The 17,944-nt window shown below is 36.4% G+C and overlaps 1 protein-coding gene across 1 annotated transcript; it reads left to right on the top strand.

Annotated features, from left to right (window-relative positions):
• Positions 1–899: 899 nt before the first annotated feature.
• LOC137653357 (uncharacterized) lies at positions 900–17,595 on the top strand. The gene is made up of 3 exons (XM_068386721.1): positions 900–1,095; positions 4,931–5,679; positions 16,451–17,595. Exons 2-3 carry the CDS (start codon positions 4,974–4,976, stop codon positions 17,446–17,448), a joined length of 1,704 nt encoding a protein of 567 aa, XP_068242822.1. The 5' UTR covers positions 900–1,095; positions 4,931–4,973; the 3' UTR covers positions 17,449–17,595.
• The last annotated feature ends 349 nt before the right edge of the window (positions 17,596–17,944 follow it).

Raw genomic sequence — 17,944 nt, 5'->3', positions numbered from 1 at the left:
CAAGCAAAAGAACTAATCATGGAAGACCATGTTTAGGCTATGGCACTACCCAAGCCTAGAGAACAATGGTTTGATTTTGGAGTGTCTTCCTAGAAGAGCTGCTTATCATAGTAAAGACTCTTCTACTCTTACCAAGAGGAAAGTAGCCACTGAACAATTACAGAGCCGTAGTTAACCCCTTGTATGGTAATCTCAGTGTTGTCAGGTGTATGAGGAAACGGGAGAATGTGAAAAAAAATATTTGGTATATTTGTAGGCAAGGGAAAAATGAGCCGGAACCAGAGAGAGGGCTCAAATATAGTACTGTCTGGCCTGTCAAAAAATCCAATAACTCTCTAGTAGTAGTATCTCAGCTGTGGCTGGTGTCCTGGCCAACTTACTATTATTATTATTATTATTATTATTATTATTATTATTATTACTAGCCAAGCTACAACCCTAGTTGGAAAAGCAAGATGCTATAAGCCCAATGGCTCCAACAGGGAAAAATACCCCAGTGAGGAAAGGAAATAAGGAAATAAATAAACGATGAGAATAAATTAACAATAAATCATTCTAAAAACAGTAACAACGTCAAAACAGATATGTCCTATATAAACTATAACAACGTTAAAAACATAAGACATATATAAACTATAGAAAGACTCATGTCAGCCTGGTCAACATAAAAACATTTGCTCCAACTTAGAACTAATAAAGGAAAAAGAGAAAGCTATAGAAAATAAACACGCGATGATTATACTATAAAAAAGGGGCATCTCCAAGTAAAAAAAATTATATCTAAAGAGGAACTACGAAGAGTAACGATTTTAAGATTTTAAGGATTTTTGAAGAAGCAATCCACAATACGACCAGGAATCACGTTCAGCATTTGAACAAGAAGAAGATAATGTAAACAAACGAAACGTCAACGGCTTCGCCGAGTTGGCAATTTACCTGAGCTAATTACCTGCCCCTGTTCGCGATATCGATGTTTTACGACGCTCTTCACAGTCTTATTACAAAATTTATTGGACGAAATAGTGAAATAAATGAGCTAATAAATTTTTCTTCAAAGGAGTGACGTGAAGCTGTTACTAGAGCAGGTCATTTAAGGTAAGGCAATCAAACAAAATCTACGTAAGGTTAGCATCATCTGTCAACATTGGTTGATTTGATATTGAATAAAATATTTAATTGGTATAAGTGCTAAGCCGGTAAATTTTTAGTTTCAGCCAAATTTGGAAAAATGCAATAAAAATATATTTGTTGCATCAGAAATAGTGTGGTTTCAATGAATTTAACGTTTATTTTGACTGCAAACCAACCGATTTAGAGATTTACTATGTATACCCTAGTTCATCCCACCAATTATGGGGGACACCCTTTGGGAACCGGGGTTTTGGGTGGGGGAAGGGGGGGAAGGGTGTTGGGGCATTGAATGATATTTGCAATAAATGAATAATTAATGTTCCAGCACCCCTCCCCCATACCCCTAACTAGGCCTACCAGGGGGAGGGGGGTAGGGCCCCCCAGCAACCCCCCCTTAAAGCCACAGTAATTTTCAGGGCACCACAGAACCTAACAAACCCACCTAACCTAACCTAGGGGCCCTGTACCCCTACCGGGTGGGGCTTCGCCCCCCCTGCGACCCCCCCCTTATGGCCACAGTAATTTTCAAGGCACCACAGAACCTAACAAACCCACCTAACCTAACCTAGGGGCCCTGTACCCCTACCGGGGGGGGGGCTTCGCCCCCCCTGCGACCCCCCCTTATGGCCACAGTAATTTTCAAGGCACCACAGAACCTAACAAACCCACCTAACCTAACCTAGGGGCCCTGTACCCCTACCGGGGGGGGCTTCGCCCCCCCTGCGACCCCCCCTTAAGGCCACAGTAATTTTCAGGGCACCACAGAACCTAACAAACCCACCTAACCTAACCTAGGGGCCCTGTACCCCTACTGGCCCCCCCCTTATGGCCACAGTAATTTTCAAGGCACCACAGAACCTAACAAACCCACCTAACCTAACCTAGGGGCCCTGTACCCCTACCGGGGGGGGCTTCGCCCCCCCTGCGACCCCCCCCCTTAAGGCCACAGTAATTTTCAGGGCACCACAGAACCTAACAAACCCACCTAACCTAACCTAGGGGCCCTGTACCCCTACCGGGGGGGGCTTCGCCCCCCCTGCGACCCCCCCTTTAACCAGGGGTAAATTTGAATATATATATTTTGTTAAATCACTTCTTACCTTAAACGGAAGATGACGATGAAGATGTGGAAGGTTGTGGTTGACCCTCCTTTACAGATTTGGTACAATACCACACATGTCTATCCTCACGAAAATGTAAAGCCGAATCACATTTACTACACTGGACACTTAAAGGTAATACGGAATGCTCCCTTAGAAAACGATTCACTACTTCAGGAGTTCCATTATAATTCCCATGAAATCTGCCGATCACATCAAAATAGGAATAACGACATATTTCACACAACCGTACCGGAGGATCCATGACAGTCAAGTGACGTGTGATGAAAATATAGAAACCGGAACTTTTGAAAACCGAAAACAAACGACAATCACGGGTTTCTCCCATAATGAAATAGGGAAAAAAACAAAATACTATCGTTTACAATGTTATATTGCACGAAAAACAGATCCTTGAAACAAGACTGAGAGACCAATGAATCGTCCAATAATAACCCTTGAAAAGAACCCAGTAGTATTTAGATTGGAGGAGCGACATTAGTGGGAGGAGCAAATGCGCATTCAAGCAAATATTGTCACATTGCGCAATGGGGAGGAGCCAAGTAAGATGAAAACAGATATACAAACGAACAAGAGCTACCTTGCGTGCCCATGGAAAGATATACACTAAACTTAGAAAAAGTCAAGACCTTCAATTCCTGAAATATTTTTTTTCTCTGTAAGTATGCATTAGCGACAATAATGTATTGAGAAGAAGTGTTTTGTTATCACGTGCTTTACTAGGAAAATATATTAATATAATACATTTCCCAATTTGGTTGAATCCAAAACTTTACCGCTAAGCCAATTGGGAGCCTTTGTATAACATCCGCCAGTTCCTCATGTGTTGATTAAAAATGGATATTAACTAACCTAAACTTTCCCCCCGAATCCTACCTACAAGCCTTGTCCTTACCTACATACCTAACGGGGGGCTAACGCCCCCATGCTACCCCCCTTACACTGCCGTATTCAAAGTTAGTCAAAATAATACATACAGGTGGCCGCTATCATACATACTCCTGACGATTGTTAATCAGACTCGACTAAGACTTATATGTGACACTTGAAGTTCCGTGTACTTTATACCCGATGTTCACGGTGTCCTAGTGCCGAGTAAATGTTTGTATTGCCCTGGTATCAATAAAAACATACAGTAATTTATGGTTGGTATAAACGGGATGTCCTACTGTAGGTCAGTTTAGATTGGGGGAAGTGTATCCTAACCCTCTAATGAGTACTGACATGTTTCAAAGTTAGGTTAGGTTAAGGTACGTGAGTTATTAGTTTTATTAGTGCCAATAAAGGATTTTCTTGAATGTTTAAGAGATTTTTACAAATATGATATTCCTTTCTGATGCTGACTTTTGGTTAATTCATCTCGAGATCTAACAAGGAAGGTGAGACCAAATTGGAAAAGCTTGGTTTTCTATAGAGTAAAAGGGGTGTATGTATGATAGCACCCACTTGTATGTATGATGACAGCTGACTAAGAGTACAGCAGCGTAAGAAAGGTCATAAGGGTACGTTAGGTCCTCTCCCCATTAGGTAAGTAGGTAAGGACACGGCTTGTAGGTTAGGTTAAGGGGGAAAGTTTAGTTTAGTTGGTGTCCATATTTTATGCTCGCTGGAGTTACTGGCCGCTGATATACAAAGGCTCCGAGAAAAACTTGCGTTATGTGAACGATAAGTAACATATCATTTCTAACCTAGGTGTCAGTCAAGACTTGCTTGTCTGGGGAGTTTATTGCTTTCTCCCTAGTTTAGACCTTCCAATGATCCTGGACCATAAAGCCACAGCTTCTACTGATTCTCCCCTCAACTTTTAAGCCATGTGATTATAATAGAAACTATACATTAGTCTCTGAAGTTAATCAGACTTTTCATAATCTTATAAAAAAGTAGAATACAGTATATTGTTAAAAAGTATGGATTTATTTTTATAACTTTGGTTAAATCATTTTCTTGCTCCACTTTGTCTAAAATTATTTGGGATCCCCAGTAGAAAACATGTCCTTGGATAATAGTAAATTAACAGAAGTGTAATATAATGATTTACAGTAATCATCTGTCTACATGAATGGTTGTGGGGGTCTTTAGCCCTTATTGACCATCCTTAATCAAATTTTTTTTTTTTCTTTTTTAGATTTCATAGCTTTGTGCCAACACAGACTAGTACTCTTTAGTATCCCTTACGATATAACCTGATCTTGGTTGCATATTTTAGCATAAAATACTGGCAGTGTATATATCTTTATGTAATGTTGCTTAGCATATCATATCCTATCTTGACTAGGTGGAGGGTTGGGAAAAATCCCCTACTTAACACAAAATGGATGACTTGAAATTTGTATTTGTGTTCTACTTCACCATTGTTCTATATGGAACTGATCATTCCCTACCTTTGTTTCTCAACAAAACCTGCCCATGAGACCTGGTACCACAGCATAGGAATTGCAATTAGTAAATCAAACGTATTGAACAAAAATATAAAGTATTGTAGTTTGTACCTCTTAGCAAATATGACATATAGAAGATATCTGGAAATAATTAATTTAACACATGTTAATATTCTTCAATACTTCACCTGTGTAAAAGAGGCAAAATATTTATACATTCAGTCACTAAGTTAAGTTAAGTCGATATAAGTTATACATTATGAAATGAAATTTAATTAATTTTGCTGATGTGAATTTCAGAAACTGATGTATGGGCTGAAGTATTTGTTACGTGCAAAGTGGGATGATGCCGCAAGATGGATGGAAAAACGCAATTATCGACGGATGTTCTACAACAGCTTTCGAGAACCTTGAAATTGATACCTCTCTACTACATACCCTGACTGTTCTTGGCCTTCTCTTTTTCTTTCAAACCTCCAGTAACAACTGCCATTCTCATAAGAATGTTTTTACAGTCACACATCATCTTTTATTCCTAACACAGTTCTACACTCCAGTATCTTCAATACAAAATTGCAAAGTAAACATTCCCGAAAAAACTAAGGTGCGTTTATCAGCATCACCTATAAGGATGTCAGATTTCACTTCTCCCCTGACGATTTCCAATGTAGGATTCTCTCGCACTACTTATTTAAAGTTAGTTCCTCCCAAACAAAATTCAACAGATGTATACCAGTATATATTTGCTCTAAAACCTTCATGCCACAAAACCGAAACGTCTCTTGTTCGGGAATCATCTGTATTATCAACCATAAATACTTCAACCCCTGTTAAATGTGATATTAATCATGCAACTCAGACAAATTTAGACACCAACATTGAGGAAAAACATCCTTATCAGTATTATACTCATACAGCTTATTCAAGTGTTAGCCAAACAGAACACCTTCAGTATTCAAATTTATCGCCCACTTTTACTCACACACTGAATCCACAGACAGTGTCTCCAGCTAAATATAATTTTTGTGAATTTACTAATGATTGTGCAGGTATGTAGTAATTATTTACATTTTTACAGTAAACTTTTACAGTACTGTATGTTGTTTTGCATGATTCACAGCTTACCTTCACAGACTCACAGTTGATTAAATTTTGCTTTTTAATGATAAATGTTAACCTCCACATAGAGACAATGTGTTGTTTCAGTAGCACGTGATATTTTACATAGTACAGTATTATAAATAATCCAGTAAGATCATCTGAGATGGCTTTATTTTACAATTTAAAAAGATCTGTCAGTATGTATTACAATAAGCCATATTTATATTAAGATGGCATTGTATTACATGTACCATGAAACAATGAAGCAATCTCATCCTTTATTTATGTTGTTTTTTCTAGTTTTGTGTGATATGTTTCTGTTGCAAGCTTATATATGTTTTTTTAATCACAGTTTGTATTAATTTGCTATAATCGCACCTCACTTACAACTACTGTACAGTATAGTAATTGTAAGCTTGTTATATTATCCATTTAACATTCCAGATTGAGAGTATAGATACCTCGTAGAAGTAAACGCAAGGCAGGTTTATGTTACATCCAGTTCACAAAGTTTCCAAGAAAGGTAATCTGATGAACAATTGTCAAAATAACTGTAACTCAATTGATAGTTATTAATTAAACACCATAAAACTACTTCTTCTTCTTCTATTAGCGTGTTTTTTCCCATTCGTACGGGGTAACACGGGTGCCTTCTTTTGAGGGACTTTGCTTTGGCTTTTGGGGGGTGGACCGTAGTTCCGACCGGCTGCCCTACATTATTTCAAAATTTACTCTCTGAAGCTAATTTTATTAATCTCTTGATCAAGATACAGTTTTCTTCCTGGTTATATTGTATCTTTATGAATTGCTCTTCTTTTATGGATACTATTTACATTTAGATTCAATAATCACTACACACGAGTCTTATGGAAGTGAAGCAAGTGGGAAATTTTATTTTTATGGTATTTTCAAAAAGTAAGTTTGGTATCTATCATTAAAGTATGAGTTAATAAAGGGATTTTGACGAAGGAAAAATCTATTTCTGGGTGAGAGACCTGTGCCGCCCAGTGAAATGCTCCTTTAGCATCATTTCTGAGGTATATAACTGCTAAATATTACCAGAGAAAAAATTGCATAGGAATGCCAGGTATGAACCCAGCTCGCTCACCTAAAAGGTGTCGGTATATTATAACTGGGGCGTGAAAATCACTAGCAGAGGTCTCGAACCAATTAGATATCTCCTCGTCAAATATCCCCGAAACCAAGAGGGGCCGTTCAAAGTCCACTACTGACCATCGCTAACTCCCATCTACCCAGAGATGAACCTAGATTCATTACATTTATTACCAGCATTATAGTGACCTATTGGAAACGATCCCTGCCTGGTGATCTTCCAGACTGGGGTTTGAGTCCCGCTCAAGTTTGATAGTTTCTTATAGTGTCTGCAACTTTACCATCCTTGTGAGCTAAGGATGGGGGGGGGAGCCTATAGGTATATTTGCTGAGTCATCAACAGCCATTGCCTGACCCTCCCTGGTCCTAGGTTGGATGGAGAAGGGGCTTGGTCAGTGATCATATGTATGTATGATCAGTCTCTAGGGTATTGTCCTGTTAGTTAGGGGATTATCACTGTCCCTTGCCTCGTTAATTTATGAGCATCCTTTAAAAAAAAAAAAAGCTAATTGTGCGATGCGAGGACTACTGTCTGAGGATACGTATTACATTCCGCAGTTAGTCGCTCAGCTATGGGACTTACTGGTTTGCACTGAATCGTAACCACATCAGGCTTTCACGTTATCTCTTGATGCTCTTTTCTGTCTCAAAGAGCAAATAATTTTTTCGTTCCCAGACTTGAGTAGGACTTATCCTGATTTTGTCTTTTCAAATTTAATGCCTTTCATTTTACAAGACTCAATCCTATTACTTAGTTCTAAGTTAAGCTTTACCCTTTTTTCCGTTACATTATTTTATTTTTTTCTGTGCCCTGACTTGGAAAGGGCATTAGGTTGCCATGTATTAGGATATTGGAGGTATAATCTTCCAACCTAATTATTAGCTAAAAGGAAATACAGTACTGTACCTGTATTTAAAAAAAATAAGTCAGTTATTTGAGTAAACATTTTTCTCATTGCAATAGTTTATGATGTTTGTTCATTTCTATGAAAATTTTGCTCCTAGCTATCCATTCAACATTATGCTTATCACATGCTGGAATTACTTGTTTTGTACAGGTTCTGCTACAATGCTTTTGAAACTTTGCTGATGGCTGTAGTGCATGTTGTGTGTGTTTGTGTGTCCCTCTAGATAGCGCAGTTACCCAGATTTGTAAGTAGAGTTTTGATTTGTTTTTTCATTTTGTTTTGTTACTTTAAACTTTGTTGTTGAAAATCTATGAGGTACAGTACTTGTTGTAAGTTACCTTAGTAATTTCTTTAACATAACCCCACTTTTGGATGTATATTTCCATATACCAAATACCCATAATTGCACCAATATAACTCGGTATCAAATGACCAATGATAATATAGAAATAAATAAATCTATACAGTACAAGGCTGAACATACTTGGTAACTTGGAGTACTTTTGTATGTACTGTCGTACTGTAAAGGCTAAGTTTGATAGCAAAAATTTTAAAAAATATGTATTCTACCTACTGTTATAATAAAATAGAAATTTATGATAAGAATATTTGCTTTTGACAAACTGCATTTGATTTGATAAGACTGCGGAATACAGTACATATACATACATATACCAAGGCACTTCCCCAATTTTGGGGGGTAGCCGACATCAAACAAATGAAAATGGGACCTTTCCTCTCTACGTTCCTCCCAGCCTGACAAGGGACTCAACCTAGTTCGGATGGTACTGCTAGGGTGCCACAGCCCATCTTTCCCCATTATCCACTACAGAGGAAGCTTCATAACGCTGAATTCCCTACTGCTGCTACCTCAGCGGTCATCCAAGGCGACCGGAAGGAGCAGCAGGGCCTACCGGAACTGCGGCACAATTGCTCGCCATTCATCCCTATTTCTAGCACGCTCTCTTGCCTCTCTCACATCTATCCTCCTATCACCCAGAGCTTTCTTCACTCCATCCATCCACCCAAACCTTCGCCTTCCTCTTGTACTTTTCCCATTAACTCTTGCATTCATCACCTTCTTTAGCAGACAGCCATAAATAGTATTATCAGTAAATGCAGGTTTTACTTATGAGGGCCATTTTTACTAACCTTTTTATAATCACCTAAAGTTTCTGTATTTTATTTAACATTTTAATTTTTCAGATAGTCAAACAGAATTTCTTCATTGCTCATTTGAATCCACAAAAATTCTAATCACTTCATTGCTTCAGTTTTGGATTTATTAAAATTTTCATTTACACTGCATCAGTAGTCACCTTCCTTAAGGGTGAATAAAGAAAGAATTTTAGTACTTGTAATAAAATTCCTTATTTCTATACTCACCAATGTCCATATTGCTTCTTTTCCAGAAGCTCAGTTTAATCAACTTCGAAATGGCGCTTCTGGAGAAAAAGCAATATAAAAATCAGGGGATGTTCATAGAAATAATCTAATTTTGTAGTTAATGCTAGCAATTTCTGCTTACAGTGAGTCAATCCTTGATTCATATCCTTTGTTATGCAATATTTTCTGGTTCAAGATCAACTGAAAATTCTCTTATATGTCATAACTCGAAAATATATCCCTGCCTTACAGAGTAATTTCAAAGGCAATAACTACGCAATTAGCTTATTAAACATACAGTATTGTTAATTTTCATAGCGTCTTTTTTTCTCTGTTGTCAGTGGAATACTTTAACTTTTCTCTTTACCTAACCTAAAAGAACTCGATTGTAATGGATGACGACATTCAATGTTCACCAGTTATAGATGATTATGTAGTATGACAATTTCTCAAATGTGATGCTACTGCTGCCACCATCCATGTACATTATGGCTCCCCAAGCCAATCCTGGATATGTATATCTTTCCCCTTGTTGGACATGTCAGATGAGGTTTTGGGAGCACAGGAACTCCTCGATTGTCTTGTGGCTGCAGCCTTTTCAAGGTGAGATGTGCTGTGTAATCCTGCTTTAGGGCAGTAACCCTTTTGTTGTTAATCATTCTGCAGACCATACTGTTGCTAGCAAGGGTTCTAGATTTATTGTTGGAATTTTGCATTTCTTTAAGACTGATTTAGCTAGGTTTTCATACCACTTCTTGGGACTATTAGATCATCTGTGAATGTTTTACTGATGACTCCATAATTTGTTTTGGTTGGTACACTGGTCACGTGACCAAGCCAGCAAATTTCACATTTGCTGAGCATGCTTTCCATAATTGTGCGTTTTGTTCATTCCAGCATTTTTTGTGTAGAATCTGATCTTTCCAGAAACCCAAAATTTTCTGCAAACAGGAAATATGAAAATGTTCAAGCTGCTTTACAATGTGTTGATAAATGGTCGGTCTCTCCACACTACAGCAAAGTGGAAAGGAGTACAATTTAACCATAAAAGAAACACTTTCTGGTACAACTCAGGAACATAAATGGTGGTCTACCCTTAAATCTGCACTCTTTGGTGTAGATGCAACAGTTCCTCCTTTACTTAAACCAGATGGCTCAGTCACTCACTGTCCAAAGGAAAAGGCAACTCTTTTGGCTGATGTTTTTGACAGTAAACAGAGTAATGAAAAACTTGAACTTCCTCATTCCTGTTTTCCTGAGGCTAAACTAACTAGTTTAGCTTTTCGATCTCGTGAGATTAAAGCTCTGTTGATGGACCTTGATGCTTATGGAGGTGTAGACCCAAATGGTATTTTTCCTTTGTTTTTTATAAAGACAGCAGATTTCTTAGCTCCAAAGTTATCTGTTATTTTGCGCAAGTTAGCAAGAAGAGGAGCTTTTAGCACTAGTTGGAGAATTGGTAATGTTACTCCTCTATGTAAATGTGTTTGTGGTAGCTCAAGTCCCACTGATTACCGCCCAATTTCCATAACTCCCATATTATCTAAAGTTTTTGAACGTCTTCTGGCAAAACGTCTTAATAGGTTTGCTGAAGGTAATCATCTACTCCCTAGTTTGCAATTTGGTTTTCGTAAAGGCCTTGGAGCATGTGATGCCCTTCTTACAATCTCCAATGCTGTACAGAAATCCCTTGATTGTGGTCGGGAAGTTCGTATGATTGGCCTTGATTTTAGTGCTGCCTTTGACCGTGTTAATCACGAGGCCCTTATTTTCAAACTGAAACAGTTGGGAGTGGGTGGGTCGTTTCTTAGCATTATTACTGATTTTTTAAGTAATAGATCTCAAAGAGTTGTTGTTGATGGGCCCCATAGTGATTATAGGAATGTGATATCCGGTGTTCCACAGGGTAGTGTTCTTGGCCCATTACTTTTCATACTATATACACATGACATGTGGTTTGGCCTAGAAAACAAGCTTGTTGCATATGCAGATGATGCTACTCTCTTTGCATCAATTCCATCCCCTGAATGTAGATCTAGGGTTGGTGAATCCCTTAATAGAGATTTAGCTAGAATTAGTGCATGGTGCAAATTATGGGGTATGAAGTTGAATCCTAACAAAACTCAAAGTATGATTGTAAGTAGGTCAAGGACGGTGGTTCCTCAACATCCGGATCTCAGTATTGATAATGTTTCTTTAAATATGTATGACTCTTTCAAAATTTTAGGTGTGATTCTCGACAGTAAATTTACTTTTGAGAAACATATAAGGTCTGTGTCTTCTTCAATTTCACAAAAAATAGGCTTATTGAGAAAGTCTTTCAAGATTTTCGGTGATCAATCTATTCTGAAGAAGTGTTTTAATTCTTTCATTCTACCTTGTTTTGAGTATTGTTCTCCTGTCTGGTCTTCAGCTGCTGATTCTCATCTTAATTTGTTGGACAGAAACTTACGGTCTATTAAATTTCTTATTCCTGATCTAGATATTAATCTCTGGCACCGTCGTTCAATTAGTTCATTATGTATGTTGCATAAGATTTTTCACAACTCTGACCATCCTTTACATTCAGATCTCCCTGGACAATTCTATCCTGTTCGTAATACTAGGCAGGCAGTTAATTCTAATAGCCAGGCCTTCTCCATCACGAGGCTCAATACTACGCAGTACTCTAGAAGTTTTATTCCATCTGTGACCAAGTTGTGGAATGATCTTCCTAATCGGGTGGTTGAATCAGTAGAACTTCAAAAGTTCAAAGTTGGAGCAAATGCTTTTTTGTTGACCAGGCAGACATAGTCTTTATATAGTTTATTTATGACATATTTGTTTTTGATGTTGTTGATAGTTTATTATATGACATGTCTGTTTTGACGTTGTTTCTTATTTAAGAATGATTTATTGTTAATTTGTTCTCTTCATTTATTTATTTCCTTATTTCCTTTCCTCACTGGGCTATTTTTCCCTGTTGGAGCCCCTGGGCTTATAGCATCTTGCTTTTCCAACTAGGGTTGTAGCTTGGATAGTAATAATAATAATAATAATAATAATAAAGTACATGGTCTTTGTGGTTAGTCTACAGTGATTGTCCTGGAACACTAGATCACTAGTTCAGTCTACCAAAAGCTCAGGAATCCTTTTATCATCTTCTCCAGTACAGCATGTCATTGTGGGTTTTAGTGATGGAGGAACAGCGTGTTATTATTGATTTCAGTGGTGGATTTGGAAAATGACACCACTTGTAGTTGTTTATCTTTTATGGTGAGGATGGGCATATTCTGATTTAGGATAGCTTGTTGCACTATCATTTCAGTTTTTCTTGGGTTCATCAATAAACCAAGTGCCTAGTGCAGTACAGTATATTAATGATGGCATGTCTTAATGTGTGTTCCATTAACCGACTCCAGAGTGTGGACCTATAGGACATCACCCTCAGTATATTGCAGGTCAATCAACTAGTATGAAGATGTATTAGCAAAGGGTTGTAACTGTCTGTTGTTGAACAGGCTAACATCTAAAAAGTATTCTACTCAGATCCCATATTCTTAAGTTTTCCTTGCATTAAAGTTATTATTGAGGAAATGAAGAAATTAAATAGAACAGGAGCCAGCACATAACCTTGCTTTACTCCCATTTTCACAGAGAACGAGGATACTTAGCCTCCAGTACAGACTTTTCTATACAATTGCTACTTAGTGGGCTCTTGTGTATGAGCTCCATATCCATTACTATCAAAGTTTGTTCATTTCCTTCTATGATAAAGTATATACTGTATATTACCTATTTCAAGTAGGTTCATATTAGTACTTGTAATAAAATAAAGGTCATGTCTCAATCCATAAACTCCATTCCAGGAATTTGGCCTCAAATTACTAAAATGGGTTCTGTTATTTTTTCTTCAAAGCTAAGTAATTAAGTTCCAAAACTAGTTTCTTCGAGAATTTAAGTCAGTTCAGATAACTGACTAAACATGAAGATTTGTTACTTCCTCTGCAAAATATTTTAAAGTAGCTTGATGTATGTAGTTAGCTGTAAAAATCAGTACTTATGGCAGAAAACTGACATTCATTTAGTTCACACATGATACTATCTATCTATTTACCAAGGCCCTTCTCCCAATTTTGGGGTTAGCCAACATAAAAAAAAAAGGAACAAAAGGGGACTTTTCCTCTCTTCGCTCATTCCAGTGTTGTTATGCCCCCTGTGGCCGAGGAGGCATAACAACAATTAGAATAGCGCCAACGTATCCCTGAGTGTCGTAAGAGGAGACTAACAGCGCCGGGACGAGGGGACTGTAAACCCCCCTCTCCTGTAATTTTGTTCCCGAGAGATATCAATACATGACACATAATTTTGTTCCTGAGAGATATCAATACATGACACACATGTAATTTTGTTCCTGAGAGATGTCAATATATGACACATGTAATTTTGTTCCTGAGAGATATCAATACATGAAACACATGTAATTTTGTTCCTGAGAGATATCAATACATGACACATGTAATTTTGTTCCTGAGAGATATCAATACATGACACACATGTAATTTTGTTCCTGAGAGATATCAATACATGACACACATGTAATTTTGTTCCTGAGAGATATCAATATATGACACACATGTAATTTAGTTCCTGAGATATCAATACATGATGCACATGTAATTTTGTTCCTGAGAGATATCAATACATGACACACATGTAATTTTATTCCTGAGAGATATCAGTACATGTCACACATGTAATTTTGTTCCTGAGAGATATCAATACATGATACACATGTAATTTTGTTCCTAAGAGATATCAATACATGACACTCATGTATTTTTGTTCCTGAAAGATATCAATACATGACACACATGTAATTTTGTTCCTAAGAGATATCAATACATGACACTCATGTATTTTTGTTCCTGAGAGATATCAATACATGACACACATGTAATTTTGTTCCTAAGAGATATCAATACATGACACTCATGTATTTTTGTTCCTGAAAGATATCAATACATGACACACATGTAATTTTGTTCCTAAGAGATATCAATACATGACACTCATGTATTTTTGTTCCTGAGAAATATCAATACATGACACACATGTAATTTTGTTCCTGAGAGATATCAATACATGACACTCATGTATTTTTGTTCCTGAAAGATATCAATACATGACACACATGTAATTTTATTCCTGAGAGATATCAGTACATGTCACACATGTATTTTTGTTCCTGAGAGATATCAGTACATGTCACACATGTAATTTTATTCCTGAGAGATATCAGTACATGTCACACATGTATTTTTGTTCCTGAGAGATATCATTACATGACACACATAATTTTGTTCCAGAGAAATATCAATACATGACACATGTAATTTTGTTCCTGAGAGATATCAATACATGACACACATGTAATTTTGTTGCTGAGAGATATCAATACATAACACACATGTAATTTTGTTCCTGAGAGATATCAATACATGACACACATGTAATTTTGTTGCTGAGAGATATCAATACATAACACATGTAATTTTGTTCCTGAGAGATATCAATACATGACACACATATAATTTTGTTCCAGAGAAATATCAAAACATGACACACATGCAATTTTGTTCCTGAGAGATATCATTACATGACACACACGTAATTTTGTTCCAGAGAGATATTATTACATATCACATGTAATTTTATTCCTGAGAGATATCAATACATGACACACATGTAATCTTATTCCTGAGAGATATCAGTACATGTCACACATGTAATTTTGTTCCTGAGAGATATCAGTACATGTCACACATGTAATTTTGTTCCTGAGAGATATCAATACATGACACACATGTAATTTTGTTGCTGAGAGATATCAATACATAACACACATGTAATTTTGTTCCTGAGAGATATCAATACATGACACACATGTAATTTTGTTGCTGAGATATCAATACATAACACACATGTAATTTTGTTCCTGAGAGATATCAATACATGACACACATATAATTTTGTTCCAGAGAAATATCAATACATGACACACATGCAATTTTGTTCCTGAGAGATATCATTACATGACACACACGTAATTTTGTTCCAGAGAGATATTATTACATAGCACATGTAATTTTATTCCTGAGAGATATCAATACATGACACACATGTAATTTTATTCCTGAGAGATATCAGTACATGTCACACATGTAATTTTGTTCCTGAGAGATATCAGTACATGTCACACATGTAATTTTGTTCCAGAGAGATATCAATACATGACACACATGTAATTTTGTTGCTGAGAGATATCAATACATGACACACATATAATTTTGTTCCACAGAAATATCAATACATGACACACATGCAATTTTGTTCCTGAGGGATATTATTACATAGCACATGTAATTTTATTCCTGAGAGATATCAATACATGACACACATGTAATTTTATTCCTGAGAGATATCAGTACATGTCACACATGTAATTTTGTTCCAGAGAGATATCAATAAATGACACACATGTAATTTTGTTCCAGAGAGATATCAATAAATGACACACATGTAATTTTGTTCCTGAGAGATATCAATACATGACACACATGTAATTTTGTTCCTGAGAGATATCAATACATAAAACTAAGCACTTAAAAGCAAGTAATGGTTTCTTTGTAAGCCTAAATGCTGAGCTTTCTTGTATTTGTAAACAGTTATTTTATTACTCCAAGCTATGATGACTGTGTTGTATTGGTGCTTTATGGTATATACTTAGGATGTAAATGATTTTATGATTTATCCACTTTGTCTTCTCCATAATTTTGTTAAAAAATTTGCAAATTATTTTCATTTCCCTACACCCCTTTATGTGTATTGTACAGTATATGGAAAATCAAATTTAATTATTTTTTCTCTTTGTATTTAAAATAAGACATGGGATTAAAGCTAACTTATTATCTCTGTGAACCATATACTGTACTGAATATGGAGAGATGAGATATATTTTTATTACTCTGAATGCAATTTATTGGTTAATTGTCCTCACATTGAATTAAAAACATGCACACTATCTTCAAAATTTGGGTTGAAAAATGTAAAAAGTGTATGCATGCCATATTTATATTATTACACAGACTAATTATCCATGTAATTCTATATAGGATATTCATGTAATACTATTGAGGAAGTCTTGTGTAAACTGTCATTATAATTTAGAAATGTTTTGATAAATTTATCCAAATAGAATTATTCGTTTTTACTGTATATCTATTTAAACGTTACAAAGCTTTATGCTTCCTCATATTATTTCTACTTCCAGGTACAAATTTGGACAACTCTAAATTATTGAGACCTTTCTTCCAATTGTTTTCTTCGCACATGATAGGAGGGAGAAGAAGGACCTACAGTGAAAATGGTTGTTGGAAGGAAAATAAGATAAAAAATTCCAAATATTTGTGGCATCACATACCTGGTTCCATTTCAAACTTTGACAGCAAGAAATCCAAGGCTAAGGATCTGGATGGTGCGCAGGTAAATAAAACCAAGGGTTCGTATACCAGACAACCTGCAAATACCATGGATCTTCAGTTTTTCAGTTATGTTATTCCTTGGGGACATAAAGTTAATATAGATAAATGTAATAAATTACTCAATCAGTATGCAAATGATCAGAAAATCATCAATGCCAGTTCAGTTATAGATAAACATATCATTGAATTTAAAACGTCCCAGATTCGAACCAAGCCACATCTGGTAACAAATGTACGGTCAAAATACAGTGCGTACTGCAGACTGTGCGAGACTCGGTCATACAAAAGCAGCGTAGAACAGACTCATACAATACTGCCAACATTCACAAACTTGGATTTCCCCGAGCCTCAAACAAGAACTCGAGACAGTGGTAAAAGATGTGAATTCTGTGATCTCTATAAAATGAACAGTGGAGATAGTTTCACTGATAATTCTCTTCTCATCAATAACAGTGTTTTATCTATACTTCCTACATTACCACCGGATATTTTTCCCGAGCCCAGTACAACGTATTCTGTGCAGAGCACACAGGTGCCATATATATATAGTTACGAAGTGACGATCGATCGTGCTGTTTATCATAGGCATACTTGGACAAAGGAAAAAGTAACGAGGAGTGCGTTCCCGTTGTTGACTTCAGAAGCAACAACTTTGTTATCAGGATTAAGTAGAGTACAAAAGTCTCTCTACTTAGAAAGCAGTATTAGAAGTTTGCCAGATGTTACAGTGAGAAGTACAGATTTGCATTCGGCTGTAACTCCTCATTTTTCAGACAAAATCAGTTAATTTGTCGCACTGAAATGCTGTTGGTAGTATCTAGTCACTTATTTGATCATTTTTTTTCTGGAGTAAAATTAATATTTTGGTATTGATAATGCAAGGGTGAATTGGATGTTTTATTAATATTTCAGGTCTATTGTTGCATTAAAAATCTTTTGGCTATTCTGTTTTTGTTTACTGAACCTTAAGGATACAAATAACACAAGTATGGTTTACGTGCATTAAAGGTTTAAGAGATGATTGGTGGTATGTCTGATGTGTATTGAATAATTATTATAATTTTAATAGATAAAACAAGATTAGTTCACCAAACTTTCAACTGGGTTCCTTAAAGCACTGGAAGAATTGGAAGACCCAGGCCTACATGTCTGAGGACCATGAAGTGTGAAGTAGGAGACGATGAGTGGATAAGCATTGATTTAAAATCTGCAGTTAGAGATGACTGGCAAAATCTAACTGAGGCCCTTTGCATCAACAGACGTAGGAGAGATGATGATGATTA

This window comes from Palaemon carinicauda, chromosome 14, assembly GCF_036898095.1.
Source record: "Palaemon carinicauda isolate YSFRI2023 chromosome 14, ASM3689809v2, whole genome shotgun sequence".
NCBI classification, from domain to species: Eukaryota; Metazoa; Arthropoda; class Malacostraca; order Decapoda; family Palaemonidae; genus Palaemon; species Palaemon carinicauda.
This window is presented reverse-complemented; position numbering and strand designations above follow the sequence as displayed.